The sequence below is a fragment of the Pomacea canaliculata genome, linkage group LG5, assembly GCF_003073045.1.
Source record: "Pomacea canaliculata isolate SZHN2017 linkage group LG5, ASM307304v1, whole genome shotgun sequence".
Lineage (NCBI taxonomy): Eukaryota > Metazoa > Mollusca > Gastropoda > Architaenioglossa > Ampullariidae > Pomacea > Pomacea canaliculata.
This window is the reverse complement of record NC_037594.1, coordinates 32,258,225-32,278,835: the sequence shown is the minus strand read 5'-3', so window position 1 is coordinate 32,278,835 and position 20,611 is coordinate 32,258,225. Positions and strand designations below refer to the sequence as shown.

The 20,611-nt window shown below is 40.9% G+C and overlaps 1 protein-coding gene and 1 long non-coding RNA gene across 2 annotated transcripts in view; one reads left to right on the top strand and one right to left on the bottom strand.

Moving 5' to 3' along the window:
- LOC112563724 (phosphatidylinositide phosphatase SAC2-like) overlaps positions 1-20,279 on the bottom strand; it is a 131,449-nt gene extending 111,170 nt beyond the window's left edge. The window contains exons 1-9 of the mRNA XM_025237992.1: positions 20,014-20,279; positions 18,342-18,425; positions 17,006-17,142; positions 16,393-16,524; positions 15,996-16,040; positions 15,096-15,275; positions 14,725-14,914; positions 14,102-14,169; positions 13,335-13,446 (exon numbers count right to left, since the gene is read on the bottom strand). Coding sequence (XP_025093777.1) covers positions 13,335-13,446; positions 14,102-14,169; positions 14,725-14,914; positions 15,096-15,275; positions 15,996-16,040; positions 16,393-16,524; positions 17,006-17,142; positions 18,342-18,425; positions 20,014-20,110 — 1,045 coding nt within the window. The 5' untranslated portion in view covers positions 20,111-20,279. The remainder of the gene's footprint in view (positions 1-13,334; positions 13,447-14,101; positions 14,170-14,724; positions 14,915-15,095; positions 15,276-15,995; positions 16,041-16,392; positions 16,525-17,005; positions 17,143-18,341; positions 18,426-20,013) is intronic.
- LOC112563726 lies at positions 5,987-8,771 on the top strand. Its single transcript, XR_003099107.1, has 3 exons — positions 5,987-6,453; positions 7,386-7,510; positions 7,723-8,771. It is a non-coding gene; the product is annotated as an uncharacterized LOC112563726 (long non-coding RNA).
- Positions 20,280-20,611: the final 332 nt, after the last annotated feature.

Here is a 20,611-nt window from a genome sequence, read left to right as displayed (position 1 = left end):
ATGTCCACAATTGCTGACTGGCTGACTGGCTGGCTGGTCGCGAACAACGCGCGTCAAAGAACAGTTGGTGTTTGGAACTGGACGCCATGAGTGTAGCGCACGGAGAACAACTGTGTGAACTGTCCACAGGTCTTTGAAAGCCTTTACAGCATTCTGTCTTTCCTTTCACAAGCAAAAGTCGCTTGCCACGCTAGTCTTCATGTGTCCAACGACAGCACCCACAGCTCTTTCATGAACCTGGGCGACAGGACATCTTGTTCTACCTTGAAAGGTGTAAAAAACTATCCGCACTTTCACTTACAAAATGTGGCGATAATAATACGAGAGAGACAGACAAATATCTAGTTGCCTTCGTCGAAGAGAAACTCCGCCAAGGACGGTCCAAGCCCGCTGAAAATTGGCGTGGGCTTAAAACAAACCCTTGCTACAAAAACATCGACAACAGCAAAACAATGGCCAACAGTCCTGTTCACCTAGAGGGAGTATGACGAAAGCCGATTTCGGAAGCTACAACACCGACCACTCTTCTATCGACCAGCACTTTCCATGGGCACGTGGAACAGTAGCAGCAGAATACTTTGTGAAACTAGGTTCTATCCTGTGCTATGCCCCAACCAACGACAGCAGTGAAGACGCCAAGGAGCACTTCTACGACGAATTGCAGAGCATCCTGAACAGACTGAGTGACAGAGAACATCAATATCCTCATGGGAGACTTCAATGCTAAGATTGGAGCAGACAATACAGGCACGGTCTCATGAACGACAACGGGAGCTGTTTGCTGACATCTGTGCATGAACAACTACGTGATAAGCACACAAGAGAGCAACATGGGTTTCACCAGACCATGTGACAGAGAACCAAATAGACCACATATGCATCGCAAAAAAGTTCAGAAATCGTTGATGGATGTCAGAAGTGTGACCACCACCTTGTGACAGCAAAGCTTAAACTAAAGCTAAGAAGAACTGGACAGACCACGAAAGAAGAAAGCAAGATACAACGTGAACTACCTGAAAGACCCCAAGATGAAAGAAGAATACAAGACAGCAGTCCACAACAGATTTCAAGCACTCAAGAACTACTTGACGAAGAGACACCCCCAAATATCGAGACCCAGTGGAACAACATCAGAGATCTTCAATACAGCATGCGAGGAAGTCCTTGGAAGAAGGAAACCAAAACAGAAAGAATGATCACACCAGAAACACAGAAGAAGATCTCGAAAGAAAGGAAACTGAAATCAACAACAGTAGAACTAATCGTAGCGCAGAAAGATATAGCACAGCGAATGCCGAAGTGAAGCGGAGCATCAAACAAGACAAGAGGAACCACATAGAGGAGCTAGCAACAGAAGCAGAAGAGGCAGCAGCAAGTAGGAACATGAAGAGACTGTACGATACGACCAAAAAGCTGACAGGAAAGATTAGACATTCAGAGCGACCAGTCAAGCAGAGACGGCAACACACTGATGGGAACAGACCAGCAGCTGAACAGATGACGAACACTTTGAGGAATTGCTCAACGACCACCACCAGTAAATCACCAGACATCGAAGAAGCAACGAGAGACCTACCGATCAACTGCAACAAACCAACCAAACCGAGATCAGAAGAGCCATAACACAACTGAAAATAGTAAAGCCCCAGGACCAGACGAGATTACCAGCAGAGGCACTGAAAGCCGATCCTGACCTATCCGTCAACATGTTGCACAGACAGAAAAGAGGAACAGGTCCCGGCAGACTGAAAGAAGGACATCTCATAAAGATCCCCAAGAAGGGGACCTCAGCATGCGAAACTACAGAGCATCACTCTTGTCCGTGCCTGGCAAGGTCTTCAACAGAGTCCTGAGAGACTGAAGCCCAGTGACCAGATACTTCGAGAGCAGCAGGCAGCTTCAGACAAGACCGATCGTGCACAGACCAGATAGCAACACTGCTCATCGTAGAACAGTCTATAGAGTGGAACTCGCCTCTCTACGTCAATTTCGTGGACTACGAGAAGGCATTCGACAGTGTGGACCGAGAGACGCTGTGAAACTGCTGAGACACTATGCATCCCGAGGAAGATCGTCAACCTGATCCGCAACTCATACGAGGAATGACGTGCCGAGTAGTGCATGAAAGACAGCTAACAAGAAGCTTCGAAGTCAATCGCAATCGACTGGTGATGAAGCAAGCCACCAATGAAAGGCGAAATGGAATCCAGACTCAACCAACTAGACGACCTTGACTTTGCAGACGATCTGGCACTCCTCCCACAGCCACCGACAGATGCAAGAAAAGACATCAGAGATCCAGTCAGCCTCGGCACAAGTGGCTACACATCCATAAGGGCAAGACCAAGATCCTGAAGGTCAACACTGACTGCGAAGAGCCAATCAGGTCCGCTAGAAGAAGTCGACACCTTTACCTACCTCGGAGTGTGGTGACAAACAGGGAGGACAGACGCGGATGTAAAGACAAGAATTAACAAGCAAGAGGCGCTTTCATAAAGCTTGGAAAGGTCTGGAGCTCCGGAGCATAGCTACACGACAAAGATCCGTCTCTTCAACTCCAACGTCAAGTCAGTCCTACTATACGGAGCAGAAACATGGAGGACGACCAAGGCACAACGAAGAAGATCCAAACGTTTGTCAACCAGTGCCTGCGCAGAATCCTCAGAATTCACTGGCCAGAGAGGATAAGCAATACCGACCTGTGGCAGAGAACGAAACAACAGCCCATAGAGGAGAAATCCTGCGGAGAAGATGGGTTGGCTAGGACACACCCTAAGAAACCAACATCCAACGTCACAAGACAGTCGCTGACGTGGAACCCCAGGGAAAGAGAAAGCGAGGAAGGCCGAGAAACACCTGGAGACGGGACCTCGCCGCCGACACCAAGCTCACCGGATTTGGATGGGGTCAGCTGGTGACGGTAGCCCAGGACAGGAGGCGTTGGAGGGCGGTCGTCGATGGCCTATGCACCAGGAGGGGCGAAGGGCATAACTGAACTAACTTCGTCGAAGAGAAACAGTAAGAATTAGCTGACCGCGTGTAGATGCCACAAAAAAATGACCAACTGACATGTGATACACATTCTTCTATAACACTGACGAGACTGAACAAAGTGGCACAGACAGCATACAAGATGGATCTTAGACACCTGACCTCTACCAAACTGTTTCCAACAGTCTCAGTTATGCTGTAAAATGTCCAAATCAATTATCCAAACCCGTTAGGAGAAGGTTCTTCATGCGTGTCACGAACGGACAGTTATAATTAAGACGAATACAAATCAAGTAACTCTGAATAAAATAAAAACCTGAAAATAAACGCTAATAAAATTCTGCCTCACGCATCTGAATGCAAGTGTTTGAAAACCATAATTCTCCATCTGAAGGCTAAAATTTAAGTTCTCCAGGAAGCATTAGAAATAGAAACAAAATGCTGATTAGGATTGAAGACGAACGAGATTTTTTTTTCAATAATAGAGATGTGCATCAAAAGAAAATTGTGTTGTACCAGATTTTTGGAGAATCTAGTAATTTGGGATTTCAGAATGCAAACTAGCACGATAATTTCTTTTACAAACAAAATAAATAGAAACTAGATTATTTTACAGAAACAACGGACAAGAACATTTTTCAAAGCTTGTGAAAATCATTATTTTTATATGTGAATATCTGCAGCCTAAAAGAACTCCCAAATAAGATCTTTATTAAAAAGCTCAGTAAATGATAAAAACAAGGAAGAGCACCACAAGAGCAGGTGTCTGATGAAGAGGTCCGCAACCATCGCCATATAAAAGCCGCTGGGAGCGGTGTGGGAAGTTGTCAGGTATGAGAATTCACAATGATGTCGGTGTCGTCACACAGTACAGGGCACAAGAACCAGTCAAATGAATCCTTTAAAGGAACTTGCGTGCAAGACCCACGAGCACGGTTATGGGCTGAGCATGGGCAAGGTCCTGTGTGCTAGAAGCTGGACGTGAATGCCTGTCAGCACAATACGCAAAGGGTGGGTGTGCGGGGTGCACTGTCGCCCACTGCTGTGTGTTGGGCGTCCAGGTAATAACCTTAAGTGTACCAACAAAGTACCAGTGCCTGCTGGTCATGGGTGGACAGTACCAGTGCCTGCTGGTCGTGGGTGGACTTGAAGAGCCTGACGTCAACCTTGCAGGCAGAGAGAGAGAAGAGCTGACGAAGGCGTTGTTCAAGCCCCATCTGATCCTACTCCAACAACGCACTTCTCTCTAAAATAACTAACCGAGTGCTAAAGTGCTTGCGTCTGCTCACTTAGAGACAGAGAGAAAACCTCAGAAAGAGAGAAAACCTTGTGCGATCTTGAGAGAAAAGAAGAATAAAGAATACGAAGAAATGAAAGGGAAACAACCACAGACAGGACATAGTGTCCTTTCTGTTTGTCCAGATTGTGCAGTTGCGTGTGTGGCAGAGAAAGAGGACGTGTGCGTGTACGAGTAAATGTATATACATTCGTGTGTACAAGTAATTATCTATCGACTGGTCGATGTTTCAAACTTTAATGGTGCTAGTCTTTAAAAAAAACAAAAAACCAGCAAATGCTACAAAACGAGAAGGAAATGAGCCACAGCGTGCACGAAGGGGTGGGGGAATGCGGGTGATGTGTGGGCAAATGGCGCGAGACCTGAAAAAAAAAATGAGAAAAAAATTCTTTTCTGCCCAAACGACAGAATTAGTCTGAAAAAAAGGAAAAAAAGAACAGAAGAACAAACCCAAGGTGTCAATAAGCGATGTCTCGCGTGGTAACGTGGAGCCAGCTTTACAGACGGACAAAAAGGTTTCAGCTTCAAGTCTACCATTTTGGAATTAATGGCCAAATCTGAGCCCCGACGTCTCTTGTATAAGCCCACAGAAAAAGTTCAGTGTAATAATAACTTCTTTTTACACCACCCTTTCCTCCCCAATTTTGTCATGTCTGATTGATATAATATGATGTATTCTCAATACCCTGCAGGGAGGAAGAATAAAGCTCTTTTATAATCTGGGAAACAGTTCTGAGCTGCATCTTTATTGCAAGACCGCAATGCCCTCCGTGTGTGCGCAGCTCCTCTTAGTACCATGGACTATTTACTCCTCTTAGTGCCATGAACTATTTACTCCTCTTAGTGCCATGGACTATTTACTCCTCTTAGTACCATGGACTATTTAAGTGATGTTTATACAAACAAAAACTATCATTCTAACCCTCTTTCGTTGTACAATTGTACAACAAAATATCAAATATGAAAATATTCTTCGAATTTTCAGTTTCATCGTACAAAGGGTGATCTTTCATATCGTTATTATTTGAGACAAGCATATACCTTTTGGCAAGATGAGCGAGACATGTACACATTAGTTCCAAGGAAGAAAGATTCAAGCGGCTGTCATAAGACATTGTGACCGTTGTCAAACCGGTATTGACGTAACACGGACAAAACAAAGTGGAGAAAAATAAAATAAAATCTTCAATTTCACCCTGGCGCTTGCTAGCACCTCCCACGCGGTCCTCTCTAGGTGCTGCTATTAGAACTTGATTTGACCTCTCCTTGTTGACAGGCGCGAGCGCCATCACGTGGTATTTCCGGCATTTTATTGCTGCTCCAGGCGCCTGGCCTTGGCAGCTGCTAGAACACCAGAGAAACTAGGCTACCAGACCACGTGGACTTCAAGCCTCTGTCGTGCATGGTCCTGGGTTATCTCTTCCCTCCTCTGTATAGAAAAATATTGGCGTACACGACACGTAGCTCGCACTCCGAGGCAAAACTCCACGAAGATGCTTTACACTTGCCTGCTCTCAAGAGAACATGACAGGAAAGTTTGCTTTTAAATGCAAAGGAAAACTGTTTCCTCGATACTTCAATCATTATCATAATTTTTCTTTCTTGCAGCTTCGTGCATTTCCAGAAATGTTGTAAGATTACAAGCGACCTGACCGCTCGTTATTACCAATTGTTATCGATCAATCATGCTAACGGGAGCTGACATAATGTAAGAATATTAATAAAGCAGGATAGTAAACAAAAAGCAGTAAGATATCCGTCTACTCGGTACCATACGGTCACGTAGCAGGACACGGAAAACAAAGAAACCGAATGAATTCCAGAAGGAAGACGAGGTGGTCAGAGGCTGGAAATGGCGCTGGTCACTCCAGTCCCCACACTCGCTGAGCCCGAGGTGGCGATTTCATCAGTGCCGACCGTATTAAGCCTGCTGTGTCAACATCCCTGATGTTGACCGATAAAACTGGCAGGCTGAGCTTCGGGATGTATATCCCCCCTCCCCCAACCACCATCCAGACATTCAAGGCCGTGGGCGAGCATCTTTCCCCGACCGACACGTGGTCCATCCCGAGCACCTCATGGGCGTGATTAGATCGGCTAGTCTTGTGATAAGGTCTGCTGTCTTCCTTCTCACGTACGTGCATGGCGGATGGGCGGACGGGCCGGTAAAACACAAATCCTTCACACTTATTAAGTTAAACCCACGCAGTCGCTCAACGACCAAATCTGAACTTTAGTCCACAGCTGCTTCCTGCTGCAACAGATTAGAAAAGCGAAAATTGCGCGCCCTTTGCCAGCTCGAACTTGTCGCTAGATGGCGCTGGGGTCGTCAGCATTGCCATTTGTGAATGTTCATCTCATTTCACTCATTTAGGCATTATGTTCTAGACCATCGTCCGACGTTCCGCTCACCTTCTTCTGCTCGTCGTCAGCCGTTTCAACATTTAACATTAAACAAACGATTTTTTTTCTCTCTTTTCCTTTTTTTTTGACAGCAAAGACTTGAATCATCGTCAGATTTTAATCAAAAGCCTGCCTTTACGCAGCCTTATCTCGGAAAGAACATTCGATTCTAAATTTCTTGCGCCGAGGTCCGGCGAGGCTGCCGTGCTAAGTCCTGCAGCAGGACGTTGGTGGAGGGATTAGCGAGGCTTCGTGCAGCACGCAGTCCGTCACACCCTCCAGCAGCAGCTTCACGCACACCGCTCATTTCAATTATGTATTTTCGATAATCCCTAGACTGATCGCTCGATCGTAATGGGTGATGTCATTAAGCTGGCTTCATCGTGCTCGTCGTCAACCAACGTTTTCTTCCCTGTTTGCTTTTCATTCTTTCGGTCTCGTGCAACATTTTAATCGATATTTCTCTCATGATTAATATTTTAACTGCTTTTAATTTCAAATCTATTTTAGTTAAGCGCTATATATATATATTTTTTTTTTACAGTATGCTGGAAAAGAATAAAATACGAGGAAGAAAAGTGAGACTAGCCGTCTGTACAAGTATTGGAAGTCGTAAACAAGTCACTTGTGGGTCCCATGTGACTGCGCAGGGAGACCCAAATATCATCTGCATGTAATCCCTTTCTGTCTTCAGGTCAAATCCCAGGTCACGTGAGTGGTGTTGGACGTTTCCTCTACTGTTATCAGCACTACACACAGAAATGCGACAGTTCCGGCCCAGCAATTGCTAACGAGAACTAACACACCACCAGCCACCAAGTACACGATTTGTATTAATTTAAGGAATCGTAAGCTAGCTTATTCTAAACCTCCTACGAGGCATAGATGTAAAATTTCTAGCAGTTTCTGTAGGTTCATAATGTCAGTATCGTTCGCTGTCAGGATAAGTACTTACTTCTACACAAGACAGGCGGAAATACCGGCGGAAGTAACTCGGTATACTCTCTCTCTCTCTCTTTTTTTCTTTCCAGGTGTTTAACGGTCTCGCGATGGCATCCATCGTCTTGATTAAACGCTTTTCCGGATATGCATGCAGCCTCTGTGTGATGTTACCAAATATTCTAACACAAAAGAGTCAGTACAGGAGGATGCTAACTCAAGGTAACAAGTCAGATGAAGAATGGCTTGAGACCTCAGCGAGGGGACACATGGACAAACAGGTGGAGAAGTCTCACAACGAAATCCGCAGACATCTCCTTCACCCTCCACACCACTGGAAGCTGCTGTGCGGATAGGAGACTGAGAGTCATGACTCGTAGTATGATTCCTGAACTTTAACCCGTACAGTTTAGGCGCGCTGGGATTATACAGCAAATCGAGAAGGGGTCAGAAGCCAGAATAAAAAAAGAGAACATGTCTTTTTGTGTAAATGCATAAGTAAACAAACAAACGTTGAATATTAAGACTGTTCTTCGTCTAAACCCTGGAAAGACAAATGTGAAACGCAAACATGGTGGCAAATTTTGCTCTAAAACTTGACTAGGTGCTGTCACTGTCCCACTATTACTAACAGCAGACCATACCGCCATTAATGTCTAGTGAACGTCACTCGTCAATGCATCATCGTTACAAACAAATGACAAAGGAACCTACTTTGAAGTTGTTACTAATATTAGCAAATCATAGTAATAAATAATTAGTAAACGTGGTTCTTGAAACCAGTGTGCGTGCGTGCATATGCTTCCCCGCGTGAAGGTGTCGCTGGAGAGATGATGAAAATCATTAGGGTACGTTCCAAGCATGCCCCATCTTCCCTTTTTTCCCCCACCGGCCAACTCCCCAGGGACAGAACAAAAAAGAGGCTGTTCATTCAACGTAAGCTCTCAGCACGGAAGCCAAGGCAAACAGTGGCGCGGGCGACAAGACCAAAAGGATGGTTTCAATGCGTCAATACGAGCTCTCCCTACCTCCTGTCCCTCTCAACACGCAGCACTTGTGTCGTGTGGGTGATGACAGAGCACCCGACTAAACTATCCCGTTATCACCGCCATACAGATATTGCCTCTACCTCGTGCCTGCTTTTTTCTGTTGTTACACAATGCAAGAAAAGCAAAATAATATTTATGAGACACGCAACATAAAATTTTGCCCGTTTGGGGAAATGTCGGATACGACTCCTGCGACAGCAAGGATGTATTACACTCTCAGCACTGATGGCATTAATCAAGGGTCGTAAAAAAAGGACACTGCTATCGTTGTTCACTTACAATGACATTAGATGAAAGCTTGAGAAGTGTGAAATGAGAGTAATCAAAGCACATTCTGAAATATCAGATTAAAAAAAACTGTTTTGCTTTTTCAGTATGTTCATATATATGTGTGTGTGGGTGTGTGCACGCGGCTGAGGGTAATGGGATGTGGTAGACAGAGGATAGGTAGATAGTTTGGGAGGGTGTCTGGGTTAAAAAAGCGAAATCGCAAAATATTAGCTGATGTTTTTGTTCTTATAAATTGCTAGGCCCATGCTGTTTAGTTTTATCTTCACAAATAGCCCGCAGATTCCAATTATTTACTTCTGATTGTTATCAGGAAAGAATAGACCAAGCAAATATGAAGACAAGAATCTAAACCTAAAGCTGAGAGACTCAATTATTCTGAATGTTTGTTTCCTACATCTGTTTACTCAGCATTCATTAAAGCACCTAAATATGTGATATTTGTATAGGTTACATGTACATTTCCCACGATTATTACGTTATTAATTTATATTCATTAGAGACATGCCTTGCGTTACAAAAGGTTTAATCCACTGATGTGTTACAACTGTTAATGACATAACAAGAAGTGTTACAGATGTTGATAGCATTAAAAGGAAGAACTGAGATAAGAACGTACATTGTTGATGATCGTTCGCCCGTGAACCTGACGATAAAGTGCTTCAGAGTTATATCCGAGCCAAAGGACAACGAAAAAACAACGCAACAGATAAACAGGTATTAACTACAAAAATAACCTTCAAATAAATGCTTATATAGCTAAAGTGACTGCCTTATCCCTAACAGCGACGTATCATCAACCTACAAGCACTTATCCACAGAAACACGGCTACCAGATACCCAGAAACCCCAATACCCAGACACAAAAACACAACACAAACACACACACTAACGACAAAAAGAAAAGCTTGCAACGTATTTGGACGGAGTGAACTTCACAAGAAAGAAATGGCCTTTAGACAGAAACAGCCAACCATGGTATCATGCTGAGAGAACTCCTAAGCCACTTCCTACTTTCTTGTTCGGCGCGCGCACGCACACACACACAAGCAACACGCTTACACAAACAAAGCAAAAGAAATAAAAATGAATGAGGGAGAGAAGGAAGCGGGAAATGAAATTAGACGTGGCCCGGATGCAGTGAGAGTGGTGTGTGTGAGGAGAGACAGCGCGACAAGTGACAGGAGAAAAAGCTGAGAACAAAACAAGGGAGTGTTATCTCAAGCCAGTTATCGACAGGAGGCATTGCCTTGCTCCACTGCAGCTTCCTGCACCAACAGTCATCAGCGCCATTAAGGAGTTTGACCAGTCACTGGACACACCGGCTGCGCAGACTGTCTTCCTTGGATACAAAGAGAAAAAGTCTATCCTTATACCTCCAAAAGTCTACCTTTGCACCACCACGGTCCCTATTGGTTACATCACGGGCAGACAGTCCTTGCTGGTCACACCTCCACCACAGGGTGAGAGGAGGACACGTGTCATGTCCTCACTGCTATCAGTCGTCCCTCCTTTTCTCACGTCGCTAATTTTTCAATGGAAATATCCCTGCTTTTTGTGTCATTTCTTTTGTGTACTATGCCCATCAAAAAATGTAGTATAGCAACATTAACTGCTGGCGCAATTGTAAGGCTATGGTAACTACCTCCATGGTTTCTGTTGTCCGATAAATTCTCCTGACAAAAACAAAACACACAAAGAGGGAGAGAGAGAGGAGAAAAAAAAAGAGAGGGAGAATGAGCTATTGTGAGATAAAGGCTGTGAATCTGCTAAGTTAGGAAACTATTGAACATGGCGAGCCACCATCGATACCAGCAGGCAGTTTGATGACGTCACAGCAGGCGTTACAACTGTCAAGGAGGGGTGTGTGAGAGAGTGAATGTTGTGTCTGTTGGTCGCCAGGTAACCACCTTTAGTTTCAGGTCACGCAGGAGGACCAAATATTGCAGCGCTTGCCAACCTCTTTCCCCTTTTAATTCCTTGATTGTAGTCAGAGGACGCACACTGAACATCTAAGTTTCTACTTCAGCTTTATAACTGCTGCTGAGACCAACTCCGAAAGGCAGCTATTTAATTCTGTCTTAAATGACTGGTCAGTAGCAGTTGAGGATGGCAAACCTTATGCTACCCTCATAGCACTCCGTCTTCACAGTCAGGTCTTGGCAAGAAACGATCTCACCTACTGTCACACGGAGCAAACGATGACAAGAAACAGCAGCTCTAAACCGTAACTTCAGTCGAGCAGCAACCTCTCTCTCTCACACACACACAAAATACTGCATGAGCCGCAATATCGTACACACACTGACGACGAGCAACAATACTTATTCGGAAAGAATAAATCACGTGACCAAGAAGTGGCAAGTCTCTCATCGTAGGAGATGTGTTTCACAGCAGTCTGCCACACAAGAAGCCATCTGCATTTATCTCTCAAACCTCTCCCATGTCACAGCCACTGCCGCTAACTACTGTCACATTTCATGTCACTGCCGCTATATAATTACTGCGTTCACAAAGAAAGAAATACGTGGAATGCTTGCCCCAGCCATTTCTGTCAAGATTACCAGAATAAGCAAACGGCAGGCGCATGCAACATAAAAAATAATAATAAAAACAAAAAATAAACAAACAAAACGTGTTTACTGCCGAAATCTGCCTTAAGACTAGCCTGCAAGGATGACAGCTCTCATCGAAGCACGCGGATAAAACGCAATAAGGCGAAAGCGGACTGGTCACGATGAAGCCGTTGACGTGCAAACACTTGAGGATTGCCCCTGGCATCCACGTCAAACTGTGGGGATCGTTGGTCGCCCCTGGCACCCACATCAAACTGTAAGGATCGGCGGTCGAACAGCAGCTGTAAAGCAGCCAGGCCTTTCTGCCACAAACCGAACCCCAGATTGCTCTACGCCGGATCGCGGTCCCTGAAGCACTGCTTGTCGATCTCATCAATGTCCCCAGTGCATTGTCAAGTGCTGCACATCTGTAACCAAATGGCGCGTCCAACATAACGCGTAGGGTTGTCAATAGGACGCACGGTGTGTCGACAGAACATATGGTGTTAATAGAATGGATGGTGTAGTTGACAGACTGCATGATGCCTGTGTCGGCAAAATGTATGGTGACACAACTCTGCAGCAGGACATCTGATATACTTAGTGGACCCTTGAAACCCACGTTGCCCTGGTAAAGTCTGACGACAATGGCAGAGGATAAGCTATGGGATCACGACATGACAAGCAAGTTTCTGGGCGTGCATTCATAGAGTTGAATTCCAGCAAAACAGAAAGCTTCCTGCATATCCAACCTGTCTTGACAGCCCCGTATTATGCTACTTATGACCCTACTCAAGATTTAATTCTATCACTTCAAGAAATGTTTCTTCGCTCAAGTCTAACACCTCTAAGTGCTCAACCCATTATCTGAGAAAAAGGTAGTTCAGACCTTTTATATCCTATAAGTTTGGGCAAATTTAAGGACCCAAAACAGCAATAAACATGAAAACAGTTTATGATTAGGGTCTAATTCAGAGGCAATCTCTCAGACTGACTGAACTAGGTTCAACAGATTGACATAACATAATTAAAGAATATGTTCAGCAGTTCTACATCTGCCTCCACTTCACTTTAATATATATATTAGCACACACATATTCACATATAAATAATGGCCATATATACTATGACTTCAACACACTTCTTACATACAACTGGAGGTGCCTGTCAGCAGGATTAGTAAATAACTTCATTTTCATTATGCTTATTTCTCCCTATTCCAACACTGTTCAAAATATGAGAAAAGATGTTGGTGCTGCCTGACAAAGGCTATCTATAATAACATCCTCTAATTATGATCAGTGAAGCCATGACTCATGGCAGCTGTTTATCTGATGTTACACTAAGTAGCCAATGAATACGTTCAATAGCAATTACTGACTGAGATGGTGCAAGCACAATAATAAATTAGTGGCATGGAAGTGAAGGAGCTGAAAGATTCCTGTTGATTCACAATTAGAGAGACAGAACAGATATGGGCTACAAGTACAGGTGATGAGTCTGTAGCAGGGTTTCAAGCAGGCAAATGAAAAAAAGACCTGTTTCACAGTAACAATCTGCTAATAAAATATTCAGCAGCCAATCTTTAATGCCTATCTTTTTCCAGCTGGATGATCACACAGAAACCTTCTAATTTGTTTGCAGCTGCCATTTAAGAGACAAGCAGTCTATGAATTCAAACAGAAAACTACAACCTAGGCACACATCTCAATACTTTTCAACTAAGCCCTACAAATTTACTGGCAATGAAAAATGTTTGGGTGCATGTATACACACACACAAATGAGTTGTAATCAAAATGAAAGGACCTACCTCTTGTTAAGCGTGGTGGTGGCCGATACTTCACACCTGACTGACTCCAGAAAACAGGAACTGACCCTCTCACTTGAACAAATGACACCAGATGTGGTGAAAATTCAATAATCTGAAAAATAGCACATTTGACAATAATTTTTTAACAATTTCATTTGTATGACATATGAAGTGGCAGCAAAACATGCATCTATATAACTCTTGCAAAAATAATAATTTCTGCATGTGCATAAAAAATTATCACTTTCTTGACTAAAAGGTGAGGTTCATTTCCAAAATTTCCAGCTATGTATAATTTCTGTTAAGTATGCTGGAGAGTTTGAGTTGATTTGGGTAAATCTGGTGGAATTCTTGGGTTGGATTTTGAAATTTCTGAATTTTTAAAAACAACTGAAGCTGCAAATTCTCCCAATCACATTCTTGAAATCTTTTCAACAGAACTTCTGCATCTTCTAAAGCGAACCTGTTCTTTTGCTAGTACATGTAGTTTCTTTAACAGTTTCTGAGTGCTTAGACGTTTTACTACAACTGTATATGCATTTGTACATATTGATAATAATGAAGAACAGGATTCAAAAAAATGCCAAATCAGCAAGCAGAAAATTAGAAGCAATATATACATTTTAACCTTCATCTTCCATGTACTGTCAGATAGAACCACCTATTTAACAAGATGTAGGCTGTGTAATTCTGATTGCAGTAGGGAGTGACTGAAGATTGCAAGACTACAGCTTTAAGCCAAGCCAAAAGTGTTAATGTTTGTGTACCTGTTCTGTTTCAACATAATTAGCACATGCACCGGTCTCATCAATGCCACGTTTTCTAGATCTTGTTCCTAAAAAACAAAAAAATAAAAATAAAATTCACGACCACATAAGTAGACTGTTCCCAAGTTTATATACATGGATAACAATATGTCAAGCAGTTCTCAATGTTTGTTACCTTGTACTGTTATATTCCTTCAATTCCTCAAAACACCTACTTGTGAAAACAGAATAAGAATGCTTGGAATTATTCTTAGCAATTTTCAGGTCCATTGACATGGTCACTGATGATCAACATTCAGGCAAATTTACCAAGACTATTTTCTTACTGTGAACAGGACGGACTGAAGAGAAAAAACAACAAAACTGCACTAAATAACATTTTTAACTTTAAAAATTATTCCAAAGGGGGAAAAAATTATCTTTAACACAAACATACCTGAAAGTGACAGATCTTTTGTAGTTTACAGACTTGCTTTACAGCAGAAATATCCCATAATATTAGCAACAACAGATCACAAACAGAGCTACTTTGTCATCAAGTGTCCCTTGCCATATATCAAATGAATATAGACATTTGATAATGCAAAGTGTACATCGTGTGCTTGTCTGCACATTATAACTACCTGCACGGTGTCGACTTCGACGAGATATCAGACAAATATTGTAAGACAGAGGCTCCAGATGAAAAGTACAGTTGAATTCTGGAGTTGCCCCAGGACTGGATTGCCTCCCCTCATTAAAGTCCATAATACAGGTCTCTATTTGTACAAAGCCTTGTATGATTGGCAGGATCCAATTGTTTGCCAATTCATTCTGGAAAGAAAAATTTCCTTTTTGATAAGATAAGATGACAAGTATTTACGTTTTCCTAAAAAGCACAATTTTATTTATTTCCACACCTTATCATATGCTGAAATGAGCACACATGCAGAGCATCATTTATATTTAAAAAAAAAAAAGAAAAAAAGCTGACAGATAAATATAAGGATCTTACTTCATCATCAATCAAGTCAACAAGCATATGTTTATTCCAAAAAAAGCGTTCATCTGCCCGTTTCCAAAGAGGTTTTGTTAAAGTATCTGTGGACTGATTCTGTCGCTGAAGACTGTTGGTCAGGTCAAATGTGTTACTATAGTAGAAAAAACCTGAGTCACTGTACATCTTAAGCAGCTCCTGCAACAATGCAAACAGAATTTGTATTGGACACCTTAATTTGTCAAAACAGGCATATGTAGCCAATGTCTTTGTACTCAACTATACACATACTTAGATTGGAAGTGGTCTAGTTACCAACATTATTCCTTAGTAAATCCCCCCTTAGTAACCCCTCTGCCTTCACCCTCTTTAAGGTGTCACTGCCATTCTTCAGACTTAAGAAGTTTCTGACTTCCCAACACTTCAGATTTGTCATCCTTGGAACTGACTTTTTCAGCTTTCAGGACAATTTATATTGTGCATCCAAATTAAGAAAATTTTGCACACAATTCTTGTCTTTTGTCAAAATAACAATGTGAGTACTTGCTGGAATAATTCTGATATAATTTTGTTAGGCCTTATATTTAGACCAATTTAACCTAAAGAAGGAAGTAAAATAAAAAAAAAAAACCATCTGTCCATGACCAGTAAGTGCCCAAATAGCCAAATACCAGTTTTGTTTTCTATGTTGTTACCTTAAGTGTGTTGTTGCTATGACGATCTGTCTTACAAACGTGAGATGCCTTCATTGATCTGATCTCTTCTACTGCTCATATTAATGAGATTGTACACACATAAAAAAAATCACTTCAGCAGATAGCAGTTTTTTCCTTGCTACAATCAGATAATTGCAGCTAATTTTCAAGAAAACATTTCAGTTACATTTTTATTTTCTTGAGAAAAAAAGAAATTACATACCTCATAAATCCTCTTCTCAAACTTTTCCTTGTCTTTCTTTTCCTTCTGAAATGAAAACTGACAATGAATTTTTTACACAGAGGGAGCAAAACATTACACACATCCAGCCATAAACCTAAACTACAATAAAAATATGACAAAAACTTTTTAAGCTTTATTTTTAGACATGCATGCACACTTTCTTTGTAACAAGGTTAACATGTGTCCAAGGGTGAGTAAAATGCCATAAACCTGTCAACTCCTCAAAGTACTTTAACACAAACCAAAAAGAGAAAAGTATGCCAATTTAGTAATTCTGTTAAATACCCATGATATAGCAAGCACTATTACAGCTGTTTTTAAGAAACAACTGTGTAACTCTGAGTCAAACACAAACAAAATTCTTTTTAACTCTAACCCTTTTGGACTTGACATTTTCAGCAGCTGTTTTGATGGAATTCAAAGTCTTCTGTATTGAACTTGAAGAACTGTCCGACATCATTACTGCACGTTCAGGTTTAGTCATGCCAAAATGATGCTTGGTACATGGCTGAAATGTCATCAACCACAAAAAGTTACCAATGTAGCTTGAATTCTTCATTTATTTATGAGTTATTACTAGCAACTTCTAACCTAAAACCAAACATAACATATAAATGCAAGGCATTTGATAAAAAAACTACAGTATACACTAAATGCATCTACAGTATATACCTAATTTTTGTAATGTTTAGAAAATATGTAAGCAATAAGTAATTAGCTATAGACTAGATATCTAGACAGCTTGATGGTAAAGGCACAAACAAGGTCTCTCTCTCTCTTTCTCACACACACACACACACAATTTGTCTCTATTTTACAGTTAGAGCAAACAATTACAGACCTCAAAGTTGAAAAAGACCTGAGGCCATGACCTTGACTCTGGTTGATAGATAAAGTCTTGAGCAGCTGTGAATATGACTCTCTTCAGACCATCATAAAGCTGAGTTAAACAATTCTACAGCGTATATATAAGGCAATAAACCACTCACTTCTAAGTCAATATCTTGTAATGGATCAGCTGTAGTCAATGGAAGCACTGCTATTTTCTTGATTTTGTAGATACCTTTACCACCAAGTTTCCCCACTAGCTCTCGTTGCTTCACTAGTAAAAGTCTCCAGTCAGACTCTGAAATAATCAAATAGCGTAGTGTTATAAAGTCTTTCCTTAGTGAAATATTGAGACAGGCTGTGACTAGTGTTTGGACTCTAACTTAGAGTGCCATTTTTCTAATGATCATTACATATTTATACATATAGGGACTACATTCTCTATGATGTGCTTTGGTGATATTGAAGACCAAAACTTACAGCTTTATTGCAGCATGGATACAAAACTTGGCTGCCCATAATCATATGTATTAAGCTTGGCATTTTGCTATTCAGACATTTCTAAATGATATAATAATGATGATTTATAAACCACCTGTTCTTGCTAAAGCAATTTATGGCATATATTTATAAAACTGACAAACACATGTCCAAGCACACACACTATGGGAAGAGAAAAAGGTCAGTTTGAAGAGAAATTTTAAAGGAAGAGACAGAAGATTTTCAATGAATATAGAGTGGCAGTTCATTTCATGGTAAGAGATAAGAGGACTGGAGACAGAAAATGAAAACAGACCAGATGTACTGTCTGATCCAAGGAATGCAAAACTCGAGGGTATCAGAAAAGGAGCTGAGAGAATGAAGTGGTGTGTAGATATAAAGTGAGTTGGACAGGTACATGGTGGCAAAGCCATTAAGACACTTAAAACAGATGACATTGATTTTATATTGAATGTGTTTAGAAACTGGGAGCCAGTGGAGTGCCAAAAAGAGAGAAGTGTTTGAAAAAGGATTAGTTTTATTCTTACAGAAAATGAGACAGGCAGCATTGTTTTGAACACGCTGGAGAATATGGACAGTAGAGTCATAAGGGACAACAAGGAGAGTTACAGCAGTTGATCCTAGAAAGAACAAAGGTGATGGCATGTGTTGTGGTAGCACCAGTAAGAAGAATTTTTTTTATCTGGCTAATACATTGGAGATGAGAATAGCATGACTTAGCAGAATGGGTTACAAACTGATGCATGGACAGAGTGCTGTTAAATACAATATCCAGGCTATTTCTAGCAGTCAAAAATATGAATGATAATGTTGTCAAGTTGTAGAAAGCGAGAGAGTGAGGAAGCTAAGCAAGATTTCTGGTGTGTGCCAATAAGAATAGCTTAGATCTTGTTATTGCAGGTGGATGTTGTCTGTACAGTATCAGGGTTAATAGCAGACAAAAGAGAACACATGTAGAGTAAAGAGAACAGCTCTGGAAAAAATAAAAATGCATACCTGGATGTAGTTTGATTTTCCCAATGACACCATGTACAATGCCAATGCATACTGGGTTCCAGGCAGTGAGTAGAGAGTCTCCTGCTAAGAAAGTGAGACACATGTTTATTATAGTTAAAACCTGAGTTATAAGGTAAGAGCATATCAGTGGTTACAACTTCTGCCTGAGAAAAATAGTTTACTTCATTCTTGTTACTCATCCTCAATTCTGGAATATATCTCTGCAGCATGTAATTCATCAAATAAATACATATTGTTGTAGTTTGAGGATGTCAGCTAAATATTCTGAGATATATTCTTTGAAACTGTTTTAGCACTCTTTACTCCCTTTGACTGTCCAAGACACGATGAGTTCAATCAGAGGTAGAGGAAATGAAAGATGTATTTTGGATTCAAGTCAATGAAAAATTTTATTTACTTTATTTTGGAAAATCATTAACAGAAAGATGTATACCAAATAAATACTGATTCAAGTGACTTGCTGATATTAATAACTTATTTATTTTGACTGGTTAATAATTTAACTCGATGGTATGGCTGTCTCTCTTACTATCTATAAATGAACCTGCATCAGTATTTAAGATAAAGCAGACTGTTTACAGTTGTTGATAATTTGCCTATAATATAGCAATATATATTTATTTGTGGTTAAGTGAATCACACAAAATTATGATGTTGTAATATGTTAAATGTTAAAAAGCAGAGAGAAATAGAAAAAAGAAACAGTGCTAATAGTTATCTATTATTACTTCATGTAAATAAAGGTAAGACAAGTTGTATGAGTGGATATACCATTTACTTAAGAGCTCATAGCCTAAATACAACAGAGAAAAACTAAGTATCAGTATAAATAAATCAAGAATTTCTTGAAGATAATGTACGTGTTCTGCTTTGGGAAATTTGTGCTTTCACCACTAAAGCAGTTATTATTTAAACTCAGTAATTTTTGTTTAATCTGTCATAATAAAATCTAAAGCATTTAATGGTATTAAAGTAACATTTTGTTTTTTCCACTTAACTTGTATTCATTATTTTTAAGAGTTGAATTTAATTGATTTTGGTTGATCAGCAGATTTGAACTACCACTTAATCACTTTAAAAAATGCTTACCACTCAGGTTGATAAGTACATAACCCCCTCCACCCAATGATCCTTAGCAACGAAAAAGCCATTTAAACTTCCTTATCACTAATTTACATTGTAACTTTAAACGTCGTGCTTGGGAGGGAAGTTTGACTTAGAGAGAAACAGCCTTCAAGTGGAAATGTCATGAACAAGGTCCAAATTATAGAGCAAGAAAATGCGTGAACAAGACAAGTGTATGTTCATACGTATGTATGCGTATGTGCATATATATGTGTCACACAACTTTGTGCATGCTTGCGAGCCCGTGCATATATACGAGCGCCAACGATCTGCACTTTTAACAGGTTTGTCGTAACACATTTCGAATGAGAACGATTGAGAAAAGATGGTAATTTCTGCCAAACGCAGGGATGAATGTTTACATCACACAGAGATAAAAATCTGATAATGACTGCATCTGTCATCTCTACTTTTCACATCGATTCGATAAATGAACGACAGCTGAGCAGCGAGTTAACAGATGCAGAGAGCAGACGATGCTCAGAGCTTGATCTTTGATACAATTGTTACTCGATGAAAACTTCACCTTTCTTTGGGAGCAATTTTCCACTGCATCGGTCACACCAAAGAGCAGATTCTCCATCCAGAAGGATGTAATGAGAGCTAGTGGAAAACAGTTCCATTGTCTGCTTCAAAGCATTACCGTCATCTCATTACCACAACGAAGCAGGTACTTCGTAGGAAGGACAACCGGAAGTGTTTACACATTCCTCGTAGTCTACTCTCCGCCGCAGAGGGTTTTTTTTTTTTTGACCTCGCAGTGATACGGATTTTTTTTCTGTCAGATTATCGTACGCACTCGACCATGCATAAAGATTACAAAGCAACCGTGCCTTTGACCGTATGGGTATCAATTAGAGATATATGCAGAGCGAAAAACCGAGTCTTATAATTTAAAACAGAACAAAAATCATCATATATTACCAAAACTATCCGGACAAAATTACTCAACACCACCCATTTTTCTATCGACTTTGAAAGTTTCACAAGTCACTGCATTGTGTGTATGTGTATATCATTTTTGCCTCCCCCCACAAAAAAAAAAAATTAATCAAATCTCTTCTCATAATTTTAAGACACAGGCCGGTGCTGTAAACAACTCAAGATTTTGGTTTATATATTAT